We start from the raw sequence: 17,083 nt of genomic DNA, 5'->3' as shown, positions 1-17,083 counted from the left end.
GACAAGCACGCTTTTAAAGGGCAAACGGGCAGCGTCTACCATAATCAGTGGTGTGTTCGCCGTGTGTGAGGGGGGCTATCTGACTGTCATACCATCTAAGAAAAGGAGATAGAGAGATAAGACGGGTGGGTTCAGTATAGACTGAATAGGCTCATTGATTTTCACTCAGTGTGTGTGTGTGTGTGTGTGTGTGTGTGTGTGTGTGTGTGTGTGTGTGTGTGTGTGTGTGTGTGTGTGTGTGTGTGTGTGTGTGTGTGTGTGTGTGTGTGTGTGTGTGTGTGTGTGTGTGCGCGCGCGCGCGCGGTTGTCTGTGTGTGAGTTTACCGTTGTTAGTTTTGGGCGTAATTATTAGACGGTTCTGTGCCTCTGCTGTTGAAATGAGTGGTTAGGGGGAAACACGCACACACACACCACACTTGATTATGACACACGTGTGGTGTAAATAAAGGCCCCGTTGGCATGCCGAGTAAAAATCGTTCTGAATATTTAATCAACTGTAAACAATTGAGGCTACTATTAGCACGCGCTGAGAAGCGGTCTTCCACTGTGTGTGTGTGTGTGTGTGTGTGTGTGTGTGTGTGTGTGTGTGTGTGTGTGTGTGTGTGTGTGTGTGTGTGTGTGTGTGTGTGTGTGTGTGCGCGTTCGTGCTCGCACGTTTTGTTTGCATTTGCCTCATCGCCCTTACGCCCGCCCGCACACACCCAAGCACGTGCACGTGGCGGGTTTATTGCCTCCCAGTGTGAGTGTGTTTGCTCTCCGTTTAACCTCGGAACAGCGGCTCGAGACGATTCACACAGGGTGCCTTTCAAACCTCCCTCCCTCCCTTCTCTCGGCTCCTCGCGGTCTCCTCCACTCTCGTCTCCTCCCCCATCCCTCCTCCTCCTCCTCCTCCTCCTCCTCCGCTTCCTACCTGATTCAAATCCGTCCGACGCTATGCGTATGACCGTGTCTCTCTCGGCAAGAGAACGAGCACCGGGGATCCGTACACCACCACCGTCCGCGGCCGTCGGTCACACGAGAGAGACGAGGCGGACCACTGCAGCGGGGTAGACTGTGCTGAACCCGCGGAGGTAAATAGCCCCGACATTTATTCACGAAAGCCTGCAAAAAAACCCACGTTTCGGCTCTGTGAGAGGAGAGGAGGAGGTGGTGGCCGCGCGCGACTCCTGTAAGGCATTTTTTTTTTGTGAGGTCCAGTCCACGCGCCGCTTTGAACGCTTAACCGACACGTCTGGAAGCAGCCCGCGAAACACCCAGAGCTCGAGCTACCTTCTTGGCACGCGCTGATTGATTAGCCGTGTATATATGTTTTGTGTGACGTCTGCCGCCACGAGCTCGAGCCGTGTAACGATAAAGAGGTGATCGATGATCGAAGCTCTCCGCGCCGATAGCGCGAGGTGCTGGCGGCCAGGAGCGCGCGACAGCCTGTTGTGCCTCCGTCCGAGCCGACCGAAGGTTATACAAATAAAATCTAGTCAAAACAACTAACAACACGTCAACCGTAGTCCAGTGAATGTGTGTCAGGCATAGCCGCAATGACGTTTAAGTTCGGTCAGCGTTCGTGTTCTATCGAACAACGGACACGCGGGCAGGTTGTTCTTTTTCTTATCGGAATAACGCCTGCATCAATTCACAATTCGCCGAAATCAAGATAGCAGATGCGCGCGCGTGCACACACACACACACACACACACACACACACACACACACACACACACACACACACACACACACACACACACACACACACTAGACAGACATCATCCGCACCTCAGGGTACGGCTTTATGCATGTCTGATGAGTGATGACCAAACATTTGAGGATCGCGTGCGTGTGTGTGTGTGTGTGTGTGTGCGCGCGCGGGCGTGTGCAGGTCCTGCTCGGAAACCAATAGATCTGATTGTCTAATAGCTAGAATGTCCTTTGTAGCGCATGGTGGCTCACCCACAAGCCGTGATTATTATTAGTATTACGTCGGTTGTTTAAATCACGTGCTAATTATGGGACAATTTGAATCCCTATTCTAATCGTCAAGTCAACACCGTTACCATAACAAACCATTGTAGTTACCATTATGACCGTTGTCACTATTTAACCTATCGTCATCTTCCCACAATTTGGCAGTTACAGTTTCAAAGGGATTCCCAGGCCTCCCATTATTCTCACACACCCTAACCCTAAGCCCTCTAAATGGCTTCAAGGAAGAGACGCCACGACCCCAGAGGGAAGGGGCCCTCCAGCAGGGCAGAGAGGGAGTTGGTTGGACCGGGGGTTAGGGGGGTGGGTGTCCCGTGTCCAGCCCGCCTTATAGTTAGTGCTCTGCGTCCCTTTGGCAGAGAGTGATTAGTCATTTCAGTTGGTTTCTGGAGATCCTTTGGGAGATCAGTCAGGCTGAGACAGGTATGGACAGGTATGCCCTCCCTTCCTGCCTATTGGTGTTCGCTTGCTCGGGATCCGGTTTGACAGTTCGGGAGGAGGAGGATGAGGGGGTATTGGACTTGGAACGCCTGGAGATTGACGTGAAAGAACGACAGAGTCTCACACACAGGGCGTGCAGAAGCCAGGGGTTGAAGTTACACACAACACATTGTTTTGTTCATACTTCAAACTTTTATTCGCGGAGTTATAGCTTCTTAATGCAGATGGTGTTGAATGGACCTTTTCAGTGAAGGGGTGAGTTTGTGGTCGTTGTTTGTTTAAGTGGTTGTTTGTTTGTGTTGGCAGTTTGTTTGTGTGTTAGTGTGCGGCCATTTTGACAAACTCACGTTCCCTTTTCTTATTGAATTGATCCCTGTGTTCTTGTCTCTTCCAGTCTTCCAACACTGGTCCAGATAGAGAGATCAGTGGAGGACCAGTTCCGAACCTTCCCCAGGAACCTGCTGGCCTGCTCCTCCACCTCCACCTCCTCCTCTTCCTCTTCCTCCATCTGCTCTCCATCCATCTCTTTTCCCCCACCTCTCCTCCTCCAACTCTCTCTCCTCCTCCTCCTCCTCCTCCACCTCCTCCTCCACCAATCTCCTCTCTCCTTCCTGTCATCCTCCCTTCCGACACACACCTAACCCCGCCATCTTCACCTCCCTCGGTCACCCTCCTCATTCTCCCCCCCCTCCCCCCTCCCTCCCTGCCCCACTCTCCCTGTCTCACGTTGCCATGGCGTCCAAGCTGAACCCCAACGTGCTGTATGTGGGGGATCCAGGGGACTCGCTGGCCACCACACCTCCAGACTCTGAGAGGACCCACATCGTACGTACAGACGCACGCAAAATGCACCCCTTTTACTGCGGCCTTTGACACCCTAGTGCTGAGAGTAGTGAGACCCCGACTTCTTAAATGGTTGTGCATCAGTCGTTTGGACCACACCCAACATCTGCCCTTATATGGGCGTCCCATTGAGCGAATGTGCATCGTACCACGCCAAGTTCTAAATCATTAAGGGAATAGTTGTAGTCCACTTAAAGTGTGGCCACGAATCATGAGGCAGATCTGGTTGCATGACCTTTATAAGACCTTTATAAGGGTTTTAAACAAAATGCTTGTTTATCGACAATGTATAATCAGATATCTATCGATAATTCATCTGAAATCTCCCACGCCCCCATATGCAAATCAGACTCCCCTAAGTGGGGTTCCCGACCCACTGGTTGGGAACCAGTACATTAGAGTGTCTGGAGCAGTTGTGACAGCTCGATAGACCTCTAGGCTTGTGGTATCTGACCCTGTGGGTCGCGACCCCCCTCTGGGAGTACAAGATAGAGTTTCAAGGGTCCGGTGAGGATTTGTGTAAATGTTTTCCATCAATTCCATTTCAATAGTGTGTAATGTAGTGTAGTACTCAAAAGCCAGTTGAGTGGGTTGATCAGCGAGTTGTCCTTATAATCGTAACAATATATTTGTTGTATTTCAGTGAAATATTATTTTTTTACATTAATGGACAGATATTTTAATTTTCTAATCACCAACAATGACAAATGTTCTTTAATTAAACATACTTCTGTTCTTTCTCCTCTCCTCCTCCCCGCTCTCTCAATCTCCTTCCACTCCCCCTCGCCTCCTCTTCTCCTCTTCATCTTCCATCCTCCTCCTCCTTTCCTCCTCCAGGCGGGGGAGGCGGGGGAGGAGTCATCGGACAGCGATGGGGAGCAGGAGGAAACGTCCCACAAGCTGATCCGCAAAGTGTCCACCTCGGGTCAGATCAGAGCCAAGGTAGGACAAGAGACACAGAGAGATAGAGAGGGGGGGGGGGGGAGGGAGGGAGGGAGGGAGAGGGGGAGAGAGAGAATTTCTTTTTTACTTCTACTTACGTGCTTTCGCAATGTAAATGTACGTCTCCGATGTCAATAAAGCTAATTGAATTTGACAAAAATGTTATGGGGGAGAGAGAGGGAGTATGTATGTGCACAAGAGAGAGAAATGGCAAGATATTAATGCGAAATGGAGAGAGAAAGATGGGAGAGAGAGAGAGAGAGAGAGAAATGAATTAACCCTACTTCTTACTCGCTTTGTCACTGTAAATTTACCTTTCCCAGGGCAATGAATCCCTCTGAATGGAATTGAAATTGAGAGAGTGTGTCTGAGAGAGAGAGAGAGAGTGTGCCAGAGACAGCTAGATGGAGTGTATTGTGTGTACGAGGGAGACACAAATAGAGTGTGTGTTTGTCAGGGAGAGAGAGAGAGAGAGACCGAGAAAGAGGGAGAGAAAACATGTGTATATGAGGATTGGAGAGAGAGAGAGAGAGAGTTAAAAAGTTAGGAAGATGATGAGAGAGAGACTAATTGTCTCTCTCAGAGAGGCAGAGGAAGAGTTGTATTATGTGTCCGTATGTTAATGCATATGGGTGTGTTACTGTACTGTTGGGTGTGTGTGTGTATATGTGACGTGTGTGTGTGATCAGGGCCGTGGCACCAAATCCTGGGCCCTGTATACAAGAGGTACTGATGGGCCCCCCCCCCCCGAATTCCCCCTACCAGACCCCTGCGCTGAATTGTTGTCGGGAGTGGGGGGGGGGGGGTTGGGAGACGTGGCCGTGTGCGATTCCTAACACTATGGGCTGGTGGATAATTCAAAAGAAATACTTTTTTTTTTTCTTTTTTTTTTTATTGCCATGGGCCCCCCCTCTGCCTTGGGCCCCCCCAGGACTGCCTCACTTTCCCCCACAGTCCGTCGGCCCTGTGTGTGATGGTTACCTCTATCCCACACTAAGCTGTTGACCTCTGACCCCCGAGGAAATCATGCATTTAGCCGCTGGTGCCTTGCTTGGCCCCTTCAAACACAATTTGTCTCTCTCAACATCTTTATAACGTTTTATTTTCTTATTCTCTCTCTCTCTCTCTCTCTCTCTCTCTCTCTCTCTCTCTCTCTCTCTCTCTCTCTCTCTCTCTCTCTCTCTCTCTCTCTCTCTCTCTCTCTCTCTCTCTCTCTCTCTCTATTCCTCTAAACCTCTCTTTACCTTCCTTTATTACTTCCTCAATGACAATGTGTTCCTGCAATCTGTGAACCCGGCCATAGGGTCTGCTGCCCTTTGGCCTGATGTCAGTGCGCTCCCTTCACCCCTGTTTATTGGTGAAGGGGCCTCATCCAGACGAGCCACCTGATTGGCTGAGGGTATACTGAAGAGCTGAAGTGATTGGAGGGTGATTTTGTCATTAGGAAGAAGCTTAATTACTGGAATGATGGCGTTGTCTTGTTTTCACTGTGATTTCCAGTAACTCACAAAACTATTGATTTTTTTAAGTTTTTTTTTTCATGATTATGCAAACACACAAACGCGCACACACACACACACACACACACACACACACACACACACACACACACACACACACACACACACACACACACACACACACACACAGATACAGATACAGACACACATGCACAAAATCCTCTTTCAATAATCATTGATTTACTAATAATCTTTATCAATATTAAATATTGTCATGGCTTTAGAATTATTTAGCCTGTGTGTGTGTGTGTGTGTGTGTGTGTGTGTGTGTGTGTGTGTGTGTGTGTGTGTGTGTGTGTGTGCTTGTGTGCATGTGCATGTGTGTGTCTGCGTGTGCACGTGTGACCATAGTTGGATTCCTTACCGGCTCCGGTTGCTTTACTGTAATCACGCATGGATCGATACCCGTGAGCAGCAGTGTTGGGTAACCGTGGCGACAGCATCCCGTATCGCCGTGGTGATATCATTAGGATGATTCTAAGAGCAGAGGAGAGTTGTGCACGCGACTCCAGCCTCCCTCTGATTGGCTGCAGGTTTGGAGCGTACCGTTTTGTTTGCTCCGAGGCCTTGAGAATCTTGAGAAGCCGTTGCCATGGTTTTGGAACAGGAAATGGATGAATAGAATTTCGAGTGCAGTAAAAGTTGGCAGATGATTTTTGTTAATGCTTATGCTAAACAAAGATGTGGGTGGAGATAAATCAATGCATTGCTCTGCTTACTGAAAGTGGCACAAAATATACAATTTCAAACCAATAAGATTTGATACTTGAGAAATCCTTTTATCATGAATATCAAATATTTGTTCATGATGGAAGGAATTGAGCTTTTGAGTTGGTTTTGCTGGTGAGCCTAGTGTAGGCTAGGCATAGTCAAACAAGGCGTTCACTGGGACATAGAGTTATTGATTATAAGAAGAAGAGGATGACTCTGTGGAAGTGATCCTAACAACTGAGGGAAGAGAGTGGAGTTGGGAATCATGTTATACACGGATGGAACGGAGGGGCTAGTTAAACCAAAAGGCTTCACACTTCACAGTTTCTCTCCATTTCACTTTTGAATGGAGAGAAACTTTTGTCGGTTAGTAAACAAATTATAAAGGTTCAAAGTCTATATATAAACACTGTAGCCTCGGAGATCCGGGGAATCCTGTTGGATCCTGGCCGACCACTTCATTCAACACAGGGTGTGTGTGTGTGTGTGTGTGTGTGTGTGTGTGTGTGTGTGTGTGTGTGTGTGTGTGATTAGCTTGTGTAATGTCACGTGATTCAGGTCGGATTAAATATCGACTCCGGGATTATGGTTCAATGGAAGCAAAGGGTTTAGTGTGTGTGTGTGTGTGTGTGTGTGTGTGTGTGTGTGTGTGTGTGTGTGTGTGTGTGTGTGTGTGTGTGTGTGTGTGTGTGTGTGTGTGTGTGTGTGTGTGTGTGTGTGTGTGTGTGTCTGGGACATGTATAGACAGATGGAGAAACAGATGGATAGCTAGATTGACAGTAGATGAATGATCCAAACGTCCACCTCCTCGTCCAGCTCCTATCCCCTCTTCCTCTGCCCCCAAACTTCCCACATCCTTCTCCCTCCTCTTCCTCCACTTCCTACTCATTTTCCATTCTCTTCCAAATATGGTCGTCTGGCCCTCTTGGCTTCCTCCCCCGGCGCCTCACCACGCGGCTGTCACTCAGGGCGTCCCCAGCGCCGCGTCCCACAGCCTATTAGCATACTCATTAGCACGCCGCGCGCTAACATACTTGTTAGCCGGGCGCTTACTCCTGCGAGTGCCGACCCCGACACTTGACACTATCAAATTAAGTCACAGCGTCCTGCGATAACCCAACAGCATGCTGCCGTTCCGCCCGCTCAGAGGCGGGAATTGTGAGAAGGCTTTTATTTTGAAGGTGATTGTCTAGAGGTTTGGAGGATTGATTTTTAGATCATGGGTCTCTATAATTAGGATTAGACCAAGCATTTATTCTTAAAGAGGCTACCTAGAGGTTTAGAGGTCTGTTTTAAGATCATGGGTCTCTATAATTAGGATTGACCCTGGCTTTTATTTTGAAGGAAAGGTCTAGAGGTTTGGAAGGACTGTATTAAGATCGAGGGTCTTTATTATTAGGAACAGCAATTAGTGCAGCCTCGTCGCCATGGGAACACGACCGTTTGAGAACAGGAAGTCATTCGCTTTTGGAGTTGTGTGTGTGTGCGTGTGGGTGCGCGTGCGTGCGTGTGTGTGTGTGTGTGTGTGTGTGTGTGTGTGTGTGTGTGTGCGTGTGCGTGTGTGTGTGTGTGAAGCAGGTGAGCTAATTAGGGGGACCTGGTTCACACACACACACACACAGACACCAGTGTCTGTATAACACCTCTTTGTTGTGTGTGAATGGTAAATGGGCCGTATTTGGAAATGTGATTTCCTCTGCCACATAGTCACGCACGCACACAAACATATACACACAGTCGCTGACTAACACTCACTGACACCCACTCACTGACTAACACACACACACACACACACACACACACACACACACACACACACACACACACACACACACACACGCACACACACACACACACACACACACACACACACACACACACAACCACACTCACATGTTAAGATGACTAGTGATAATGTCTCATAATAGAGAGAATATAATACAGCCATAGAAAAAGCTATGTTTACTGTGTTTCACACCTTTGTATTTCAAACTCAAGCACAGTGTTAATTGGTTATTAACAAGAGGTAAATACAATGAATGCAATATAACAGTGTTTTTAAACTTGATAGATTAACCAATCGCAAGTGAGAATTGCAACCTTTCTGTGTACATTTGTTTGCTTAACTAATTGGCTAACTGGCTGCCTGTCCAGCTAATTAACTTTCTGTCTAGTTAACCTACTAAAAGCCCAACCCACTGGTTTTCTTACTATGCGCTAACTCGTGTTCTTAATAACTCGTTCACTATGCCATTTACAAATGAAGCATTTTTTTATTGAGGCCAGAGTGACTAAGCTGTTTATTTATAACTATTTTGACTGAAAGGGAGAAAAGTGATCTGAGAAAGCAGCTCTTAAGCATGTTTAGCATCACTATGGCAACTGGGGTCACAGGAGTTATGGAAGTTGGTTTTCCATCAACAATTCTCTATCTCTCTCGTCTATCCCTGCCTCTATCTCTCTCACTATCTTGCTCTCTCCCATTGTGTAACGACTCCTGGCTGACTTATGTAAGATCTCTGGATCTTTAGTATTCATTTTGCATGTTACAATACAGGACAAATTCTTTCTTCACAATCACTGTCACATCACAACTTGTATGACAGTCACAGTTGCTATTGTTACGTATTACTATCTTTATGTTTTCTTTCCACGGAATACGCAGAGATATCTGAACACTGGCATCGACCTGTCTTACCTAGATTAGACGAGTTGTTTAGTTCCATATTCATCGTTGTGCGTCCAGAAGGGGGGTTTGCTTGGTTAGCATTTCCTTTTCCGTTAGCCGCCTCCATTGACTTGTAGGGTTACAGTAGCCTAGCTCCTGTTCATTTGTGGGGAATACACTTTGAATTACATTCCAAAGAGTTTCAATGTATTTCAAAGTCGCTCATTTAAAACCGTTTTGAGAAGCAACACAGTGAGATTCTAGTTTATTTACAAACACGCAGATAATTCTGCACTATTTCCGGCGGTGTGATAATAAGCGACTGTTCAGATAACATAGGACATGGTTATTCAAAGGGTATTCCCCTCAAAGAAGACAAGCTAGGCTACTGTATCTCTGCAAATCAATGGAAGTTGCTAATAGAAAGCAAATGCTAACACTGCGAACTCTCGTTCTGCACCCAGAAACCCGTGCTGTGACTAGGAGAAGGCTGTCTACAATTGAAGTCCATGCAACTTGATCGAGCTCAAACTGATATAGCTTGTGTGTTTGGGTGTGTGTGTGTATGTGTGTTTGTGTGTGTGTGTTACTGTAATTAAGAGTTTTCTATTTTAAATCTGAGAAGACCAAATTCAATGTAGAGCCACCAAGCCATCACCTGGATCACAAAACGTAGACAAAATATTGAACCAATAATAAAAGAAAACAGTCACCTCTTCATGAACTACCAGCATGAAAGACAGTGTGGCATATACAATAAATTAATAATACGTAAAGATGTTATAACCTTGGCTCAACTCAACCCAAAACCAGTCTTACCCTAAGCACAATTTCAATCTAGCCTTCCCCCCCCTTTGGCCTCAAACATATCTGTGGATCATTCTTCTGTGGGAGAATACAGCTGTGTCGCCCAACACGTGGAACCATGATGAGACACTTCTCCAAATCCTCATTCAACTTTCTGCCGTTGAATTCCCTCATGTTTAAACCTACAGTTGTTTTTAATCAGATATTAGATCGACCACTTCTCCTTTGGTTTTTCGGGCGAACTAGCAGCGTTAAAGTTGCACGGTGCCACCTACTGCACTGGAAGGTATTACAACTCGACTTTACAAAGGATACTGTATATCAGAGTGGTTGGAACACCCTTGGAATGGCCTGGAATGTTTTTTCCCAGGGCTCTGACAGACAGGTGTGCACAATCTAACGTAAAAGGACTTCAAATGGTTCCAGAATATAATGCTAATATAATATAAATTATTATTATTACTATTGAATACTTTCAGGGATGCTGAGATCACATTTAGTCACCCCTAAAACGCACAATGATGAATTCAGAATCAAACAACTCATCTGAATCTCAGTAAGACAGGCCAACGCCTGTTTGCAGACATCTCGGCGTATCCATTTAAGTATTAGTACTGAACTGGAGGGAGGGACAGTGATCAAGTCTGATGTGTTGATAAGACAGATTTTCCCCAAATGAATCCCGTGTTGAAGGAGGCTGAACGAACACTGTCTGCATCCATTTGCTTTGCATCTGTTCCAATATATGGAGCCGGGGAATGAAGCGATGCTGTTGTACAAGTCCCTCTCCTCTTGCTTCTGCACGACTTTGTGTAGGTGTATGTTGAGTTATGTAGCTGTACTCTTTACTGTGTGTGTGTGTGTGTGTGTGTGGGGTGTGCGTGTGTGCGTGTGTGGGGGATGAACAGGGATAACTTCAAGAGCGTATAGTGTGTGGGTTGACCGTGTGTGTGTGTGTGTGTGTTTGTGCTGATGTGAATATGTTGAATAAGGCCTGTGGACTGATGCTGGTGAGAGAGACAGCGAGCGATAGCGATGGAGAGAGAAAGAGAGCGAGTGAGAGAAAGGGGGGGGGGGTTATTTTACTCAATCCTTTTAACACATTTCTCTCAGTACTTACTTGATTATTGTCGCCGTTACAATAAAGCATCTCGAAACAATCTAAATAGAAACCGCTAGATAAGACACATTAGAATAGATTGATCAAATCTATATTTTACTGACATGCCGACGTGGTCTTCCAATTGGACAGGTTCTCTCTTCACCTCTTCACTGCGATAGCCAGTGTGTGTGCTGAGCACTCTGGCGCATACTGGTGGGTGGTACACGCTGCAAGTGGAAGAGGTGTTATACCATACACCATCACACACACACACACACACACACACACACACACACACACACACACACACACACACACACACACACACACACACACACACACACAAACATGCTCACTTTTTGAAGCGCATTGGAAAGTGCTGTTAGGATTCAAATCAATTATTATGGCTAATTTTATGTTATTAATATCCGATCTGGTGTTACTTTATCTTGATGTGGCTCAACCTCCACCTGTTCTGTCCTCTCTTGCTGTGTATTCTTGGTCTTAGTGTTGTGTCTGTGTAGGTGTGATTCCCCTGCATGTGGGTAAGGCGGTGCTGTGTTCTCTGGTTGTATAATATAAACATGCTCAGGTGTTTAGAAGTAGGAAGACCCCACTTATCCTATCCCTTATGTAACTGATGTGGGCTGACTCCACACACACACACACACACACACACACACACACACACACACACACACACACACACACACACACACACACACACACACACACACACACACACACACAGTCACACACACACACACACACACACACACACACACACAGTCACACACACACACACACAGTCACACACACACACACACACACACACAGTCACACACACACACACACACACACACACAGTCACACACAGTCACACACACACACACACACACACACACACACACACACACACACACACACACACACACACACACACACACACACATGCTGCCTACCATAGCTCTGTTCCTCTGCAAACTGTAGCTGTAAAAAGTAGCTAATGTGGGTTTTTCGTTGCCCAAAGGACACGCAGGCAGTCACTACTGGTAACAGCAGCAGAACAGGGAATTGAACCTGCAGCTGGTTGGAGGTGACTTTACCAAATGTGACCTCAGCCCCCCCTCGGCCCCTTACCCCAGCACACACACACACACACACACACACACACACACACACACACACACACACACACACACACACACACACACAGTCACACAAACACACACACACACACACACACACACACACACACACACACACACACACACACACACAGTCACAGCCACGCAAACACACAGTCACACAAACACACACCACCTAGGTCTATGCACTGCCACAATACGTGCACTAACACGCACAGGGTTAAGGCATGGTGTTCTAGATGGCAGGCTCGTATTTCAGGGAGCGAGTGTGTGCACTATTGATTACTCAAATAGAATGAAATCACAGGTCAACGATCACGCCCACTCACACACACCCACACACTGTTCAGTCCCTGGCAATGGCTGAGTCAGGAAGTGAAGTCAGAGGTACAACCGGAAATCCAGCTCTGCAAGCCACAAAAACCAGGTTCTACTACAAACATTAGTTTGTGTTAGATAAGAATCAATTTTATCTCAGTATTATTATTCCATATAAGGTTAAAGCGGACATGAATCAGCCTAGTTTCGATAAGTATTGTAAGATATCTGGTGCAAACAAACTAAGTGGCTGACGCAATCGAGCCGGCGACGAGCGAGAGCTTGCCCCAAACGGAGGTTTGTCGAGCCGTCGCACCCCCTCGGTGGGGAGGGGGTGGGCCGCACCGAGGCCCACCAGATCTGCCCTGCAGTACCCCGGCCTGTATTTATCTACCAGATGCTCTGCTGTGAACGGGACGTGTCGGAGGTCCCTCCCTTCAAGAGGTCCGTGCAGAGAGCCCAGTGCGAACCAATCAACCGCGGATATGTTAACCTTAGCGAACGATAGCTGTGAGCTACGGTACAACGTGACATAGTAATGTTTGAAACGTCTGTGGTTTTCGTGAAGTCCCTCATTATAGGTGACTTATTGGCAGGTAACGACCTCTCTAAGGGCACTCAGAGGGGCTATTTCCTTGAGGGCGCACACACCTATTTAATTGCTAGTGGCAGTGGCGGCTGGTGGAATTTATTTGAGGGGGGGCTGAACGTTTGCATTCCAAACCCAAAAAGGGGGGGTCTGGGGGCATCCTCGTCCACAAGATTTTTTTGTGATTTTCACAAACAAACGAAGCATTCTGGTGCATTCTGACCAAATAGTAAAGGCAAAAAAAGAACATTCTCTCTCTCTCTCTGTGTGTGAGTGAGAGAGAGAGAGATAGAGATAATGGGTGACTGTGTTACGGCCAAGCCATTGTGTTGGTAAACGTCACTCATAAATATATCTACAGTCTGCATTAGTATGCATTTAGACAAATACAATGAAATATGAATTCCACAAAATTCATGTAAATGTGCAAACTTTTGTGTGTGGTTGTTGAAGACACACTTAAGGCATGATACCAACATAGGTTTGCAGAGGACTACATACACAGTACAATATGCACACTGAAGGCCTGATGCCACCATAGGTTTGCAGAGGACTATATACAGTATGTACACTGAATAGGTTTGCAAAGGACTATATACAATATGAACACTGAAGGCCTGAAGCAACCATAGGTTTGCCGAGAACTATATACAGTATGTACACTGAATAGGTTTACAGAGGACTGTATACAATATGCACACTGAAGGCCTGATGCCACCATGTTTGCAGAGAACTATATACAGTATGTACACTGAATAGGTTTGCAGAGGACTATATACAATATGCACAATGAAGGCCTGGTCCCACCATAGGTTTGCAGAGAACTATATACAGTACGGGGTGGGGGGAGGTTGTGAGGGTCTGCAACCAGTGTCCATCTCAAGGGAAATACATATAGGCTAGTGGAATAAATAGAAGTTGCTTACCTCTAGCATGGCTAGCTTCACACAGTTGTTCATATGCACTCTTGCTCGCTTGTGTTTATTTGATCCGTTCTGACAGAATGTGTCATTCCTCTTACGTCAGGTCTGTGTCCACGAACTATCACACGCACTTGTTTTAAAAAGTATACAAGGAAAGCAAAAAATTGCATTGGCATACCCAGAGCTAGTTAGCCAAGCCTGAACCAAACTCTGGAAAAACTTCTCTTGTAGGCTCTATCGTTTTCTCTTGCTTGTTGTGTTACGTTCACTTCTGGCTTTTCTGCTCCGAGTTCTTTTACTAGCTGAACTCACAGGGAAACAGTGGAAGCAGTACTCAAAGTCGCCATCTTGCTGATCTCTGAGGTAATGGCAAATGCGTGGTTACGCGCAGTGGACGGTGCACTGCGCTTGGGGCTATATCTTGAGCGCCCCAAAGCCATACAATTCGACGACGCTGATTGGCAAAATTATGTACTTTTCTGCCTAGCAACGGGGGAACCATTGGCTAATAATTCAGGCATGTGGGGCTGAGCGAAAAGCGCCCCACGGAAGACATCTGCTTCCCCAAAATGAACGTTGAACATGTCAGTGAATGAAGATTTAATCATGGGGGATTCTAAAGATATTCTAAAGTAAATGCATTACTCGAATGCAATTAAAATAGATTAATTCTCAAAATGAGAAAATATATATAAATATATTTAAAAAAGAAAAGATGGCCGGTCGGCGGGAGGGCGGCGCCCCAGCGCCCTCTATAGGCGAGCCGCCACTGGCTAGTGGACAAGTTCGGACGGCCGCCACACCCAACCTGAAACCAGGAACAGCCAAACATAGACGGACAGCCCGGGACTTCAGCTTGTTGGTCCGGTGAACCACCCTCTCCTCACAACCTATCCTGAATCCACAGATTCACCGTTTACCCAGTGCTCACATCAAACCCGAGCTTTACAGATAATCAGAGGATTCTCCCGTTTCAGTGCCGCTAGCCAACCATGCCGAAGAACCATTCACCTGCCTCAAGAGGCAAAGCCTGAGCCTGGACAATCTCTCCTCGGTTTTTGACTCGGTACAGTTCATTGCGACATCCAGGGGCAATCCAACACTGAGTCTCCATGCAATCGCTTTGTTTGTTTGGGGTTCCTTGTTTTCCACTGAGTCAGCTGTTGTTCTCTAATAAATGACTGCAGGACTCTAGCCAACCGGCCTCGTAACGTCACAACCTACGCTAGGGCAAGATGGTTGCGCCCTTGTTTGAAAAACATAGTTTAGAAACTGTTATCCAGTTTCACTGACGGTGTTTAACCTTTTAGGTGTTATAGTGTGGGAAATGACCTTGTCAATTATTCTTACTACATCCAGGGTTTCATTTCCAGGGTTTCAGTAAAAGGTTCCAATTCTGGTAAGGGAGTTGATGTCTGAATTTCCTGGGGCAAAAGCAATGCCGTATGAGAATAACGACCGAAAATCATCATGTTTGTTCTTTATGTCCTCTTACCTGGATTCCATCCATCCGCCTCCCTCAAACTCTATCTCTATCTCTTTCCCACTCTCTTTCTCTCTATTTCCTTCTCCCTCTATCTTGCTCTTTCTCTGTCTTTCTCTATATCGCTCCCTTCCTCTCTTTCCATTTTGGCCAATACCTCATTTAATGGAGGACTCCGTTAAAGGCAAGCTTGCCAGATCTCTCTCTCTCTCTCTCTCTCTCTCTCTCTCTCTCTCTCTCTCTCTCTCTCTCTCCTTCCCTCCATTAAAGCCAAGCTCGGTCATCCATCAACCTGCAAGCCCATTAGGGGAGGGGAGGGAGAGTGAGAGAGGTAGAGAGAAAGAGAGAGGGGGGGTAGAGAGCGAGAGGGAGGGAGAGAGAAATGATAAGGAGGGAAATAGAAGCCACATCATCATCATTAGACACATGCAGTGTACCAGAGAGAGGGAGGATGAGGAAGACGGAGAGAGGGGGAGAGGGAGAAACCAGAGCGTATCATCATCATCATCGTCTTTACGGTGATCACCGTGGTGAATCAACCCATCATGGAGCAGGATTCATTTCAGTTGTGTGATGGAGTTGATTCCCTCATGTAATGGGGTTATATCTAGCGTTTAATGGTGTTGACTTCATCATGTAGAACGTATCAGGTAATGGGGTTAATTCTAGGGTTCAAGTTGATTATAGTATTTGATGGTGTTGAATGCATCAGATAATGGGGTTGATTCTAGTGTTAAATGAGGTTGAATTATTCAGGTAATGGGGTTGATTCTAGAGTGTGATGATGTTGGATTCATCAGGTAATGGGGTTGATTCTAGTGTTTAATGATGTTGGATTCATCAGGTAATGGGGTTGATTCGAGAGTGTGATGATGTTGGATTCATCAGGTAATGGGGTGAATCCTAGAGTTTAATGGTCTTCAATTCATCAGGTAATGGGGTTGATTCGAGAGTGTGATGATGTTGGATTCATCAGGTAATGGGGTGAATCCTAGAGTTTAATGGTCTTCAATTCATCAGGTAATGGGGTTGAATCTAGTGTGTGATGTGTGAGTGGAACGCATCATGTAATGGTGTCGCTGTGTGTGTGTGTGTGTGATGGAGCTGAATCCAAAATGTGAAAGAGTGTATCCCAGAACGTGATGTTGTTGAATCCGTCCATGACCGGGTGGACGACATTGTGTAGAGTGTAGTCACGGTCAGGGCTGATTTCCCCATGTAACAGAGTTGATCCCGGTGTGTAATGGAGTCCATCCTTATAATCCTGCATGAGCTCCGGGCCAGAATGTGTCTTCGAGAAACACTCAGACGCACACACTTCCTCATTTACTATCTCTGCCTCTCTCTCTCCGATGTGCTCTCACAGGCGTTGGCCATAAAAAAAAAAAACTGAACTAAAAATAAACCCCCCTCACAAGACTTCCTCTTTAATTTGTTTCTAACTCTTTTTCTCTCACCTCGCCTCTCGGTTCTCCTCTCCCCTCCTTCTCTCACCTCCTTTGTTCTTTTGTCTGGTGCTTTTTGCGTTCTTTTATTTCTGCATGATTTTCTTCTAATTTATCTACGTTCTGTTATTTGTCAGTATACAGTAAAGCATTCTGTGTTCCCCTT

At 46.4% G+C, this 17,083-nt stretch overlaps 1 protein-coding gene across 1 annotated transcript in view; it reads left to right on the top strand.

Moving 5' to 3' along the window:
- The first annotated feature begins 732 nt into the window (after positions 1–732).
- si:dkey-172j4.3 (diacylglycerol kinase delta) overlaps positions 733–17,083 on the top strand; it is a 65,783-nt gene continuing 49,432 nt past the window's right edge. The window contains exons 1-3 of the mRNA XM_060035644.1: positions 733–1,070; positions 2,813–3,243; positions 4,099–4,203. Of these exons, the coding sequence (XP_059891627.1) occupies positions 3,151–3,243; positions 4,099–4,203 (198 nt within the window). The 5' untranslated portion in view covers positions 733–1,070; positions 2,813–3,150. The remainder of the gene's footprint in view (positions 1,071–2,812; positions 3,244–4,098; positions 4,204–17,083) is intronic.

This window comes from Gadus macrocephalus, chromosome 17 (genome assembly GCF_031168955.1).
Source record: "Gadus macrocephalus chromosome 17, ASM3116895v1".
Taxonomy (NCBI): domain Eukaryota; kingdom Metazoa; phylum Chordata; class Actinopteri; order Gadiformes; family Gadidae; genus Gadus; species Gadus macrocephalus.
The sequence above is the reverse complement of the archived record's forward strand: the minus strand, read 5'-3'. Positions and strand labels throughout refer to the sequence as shown.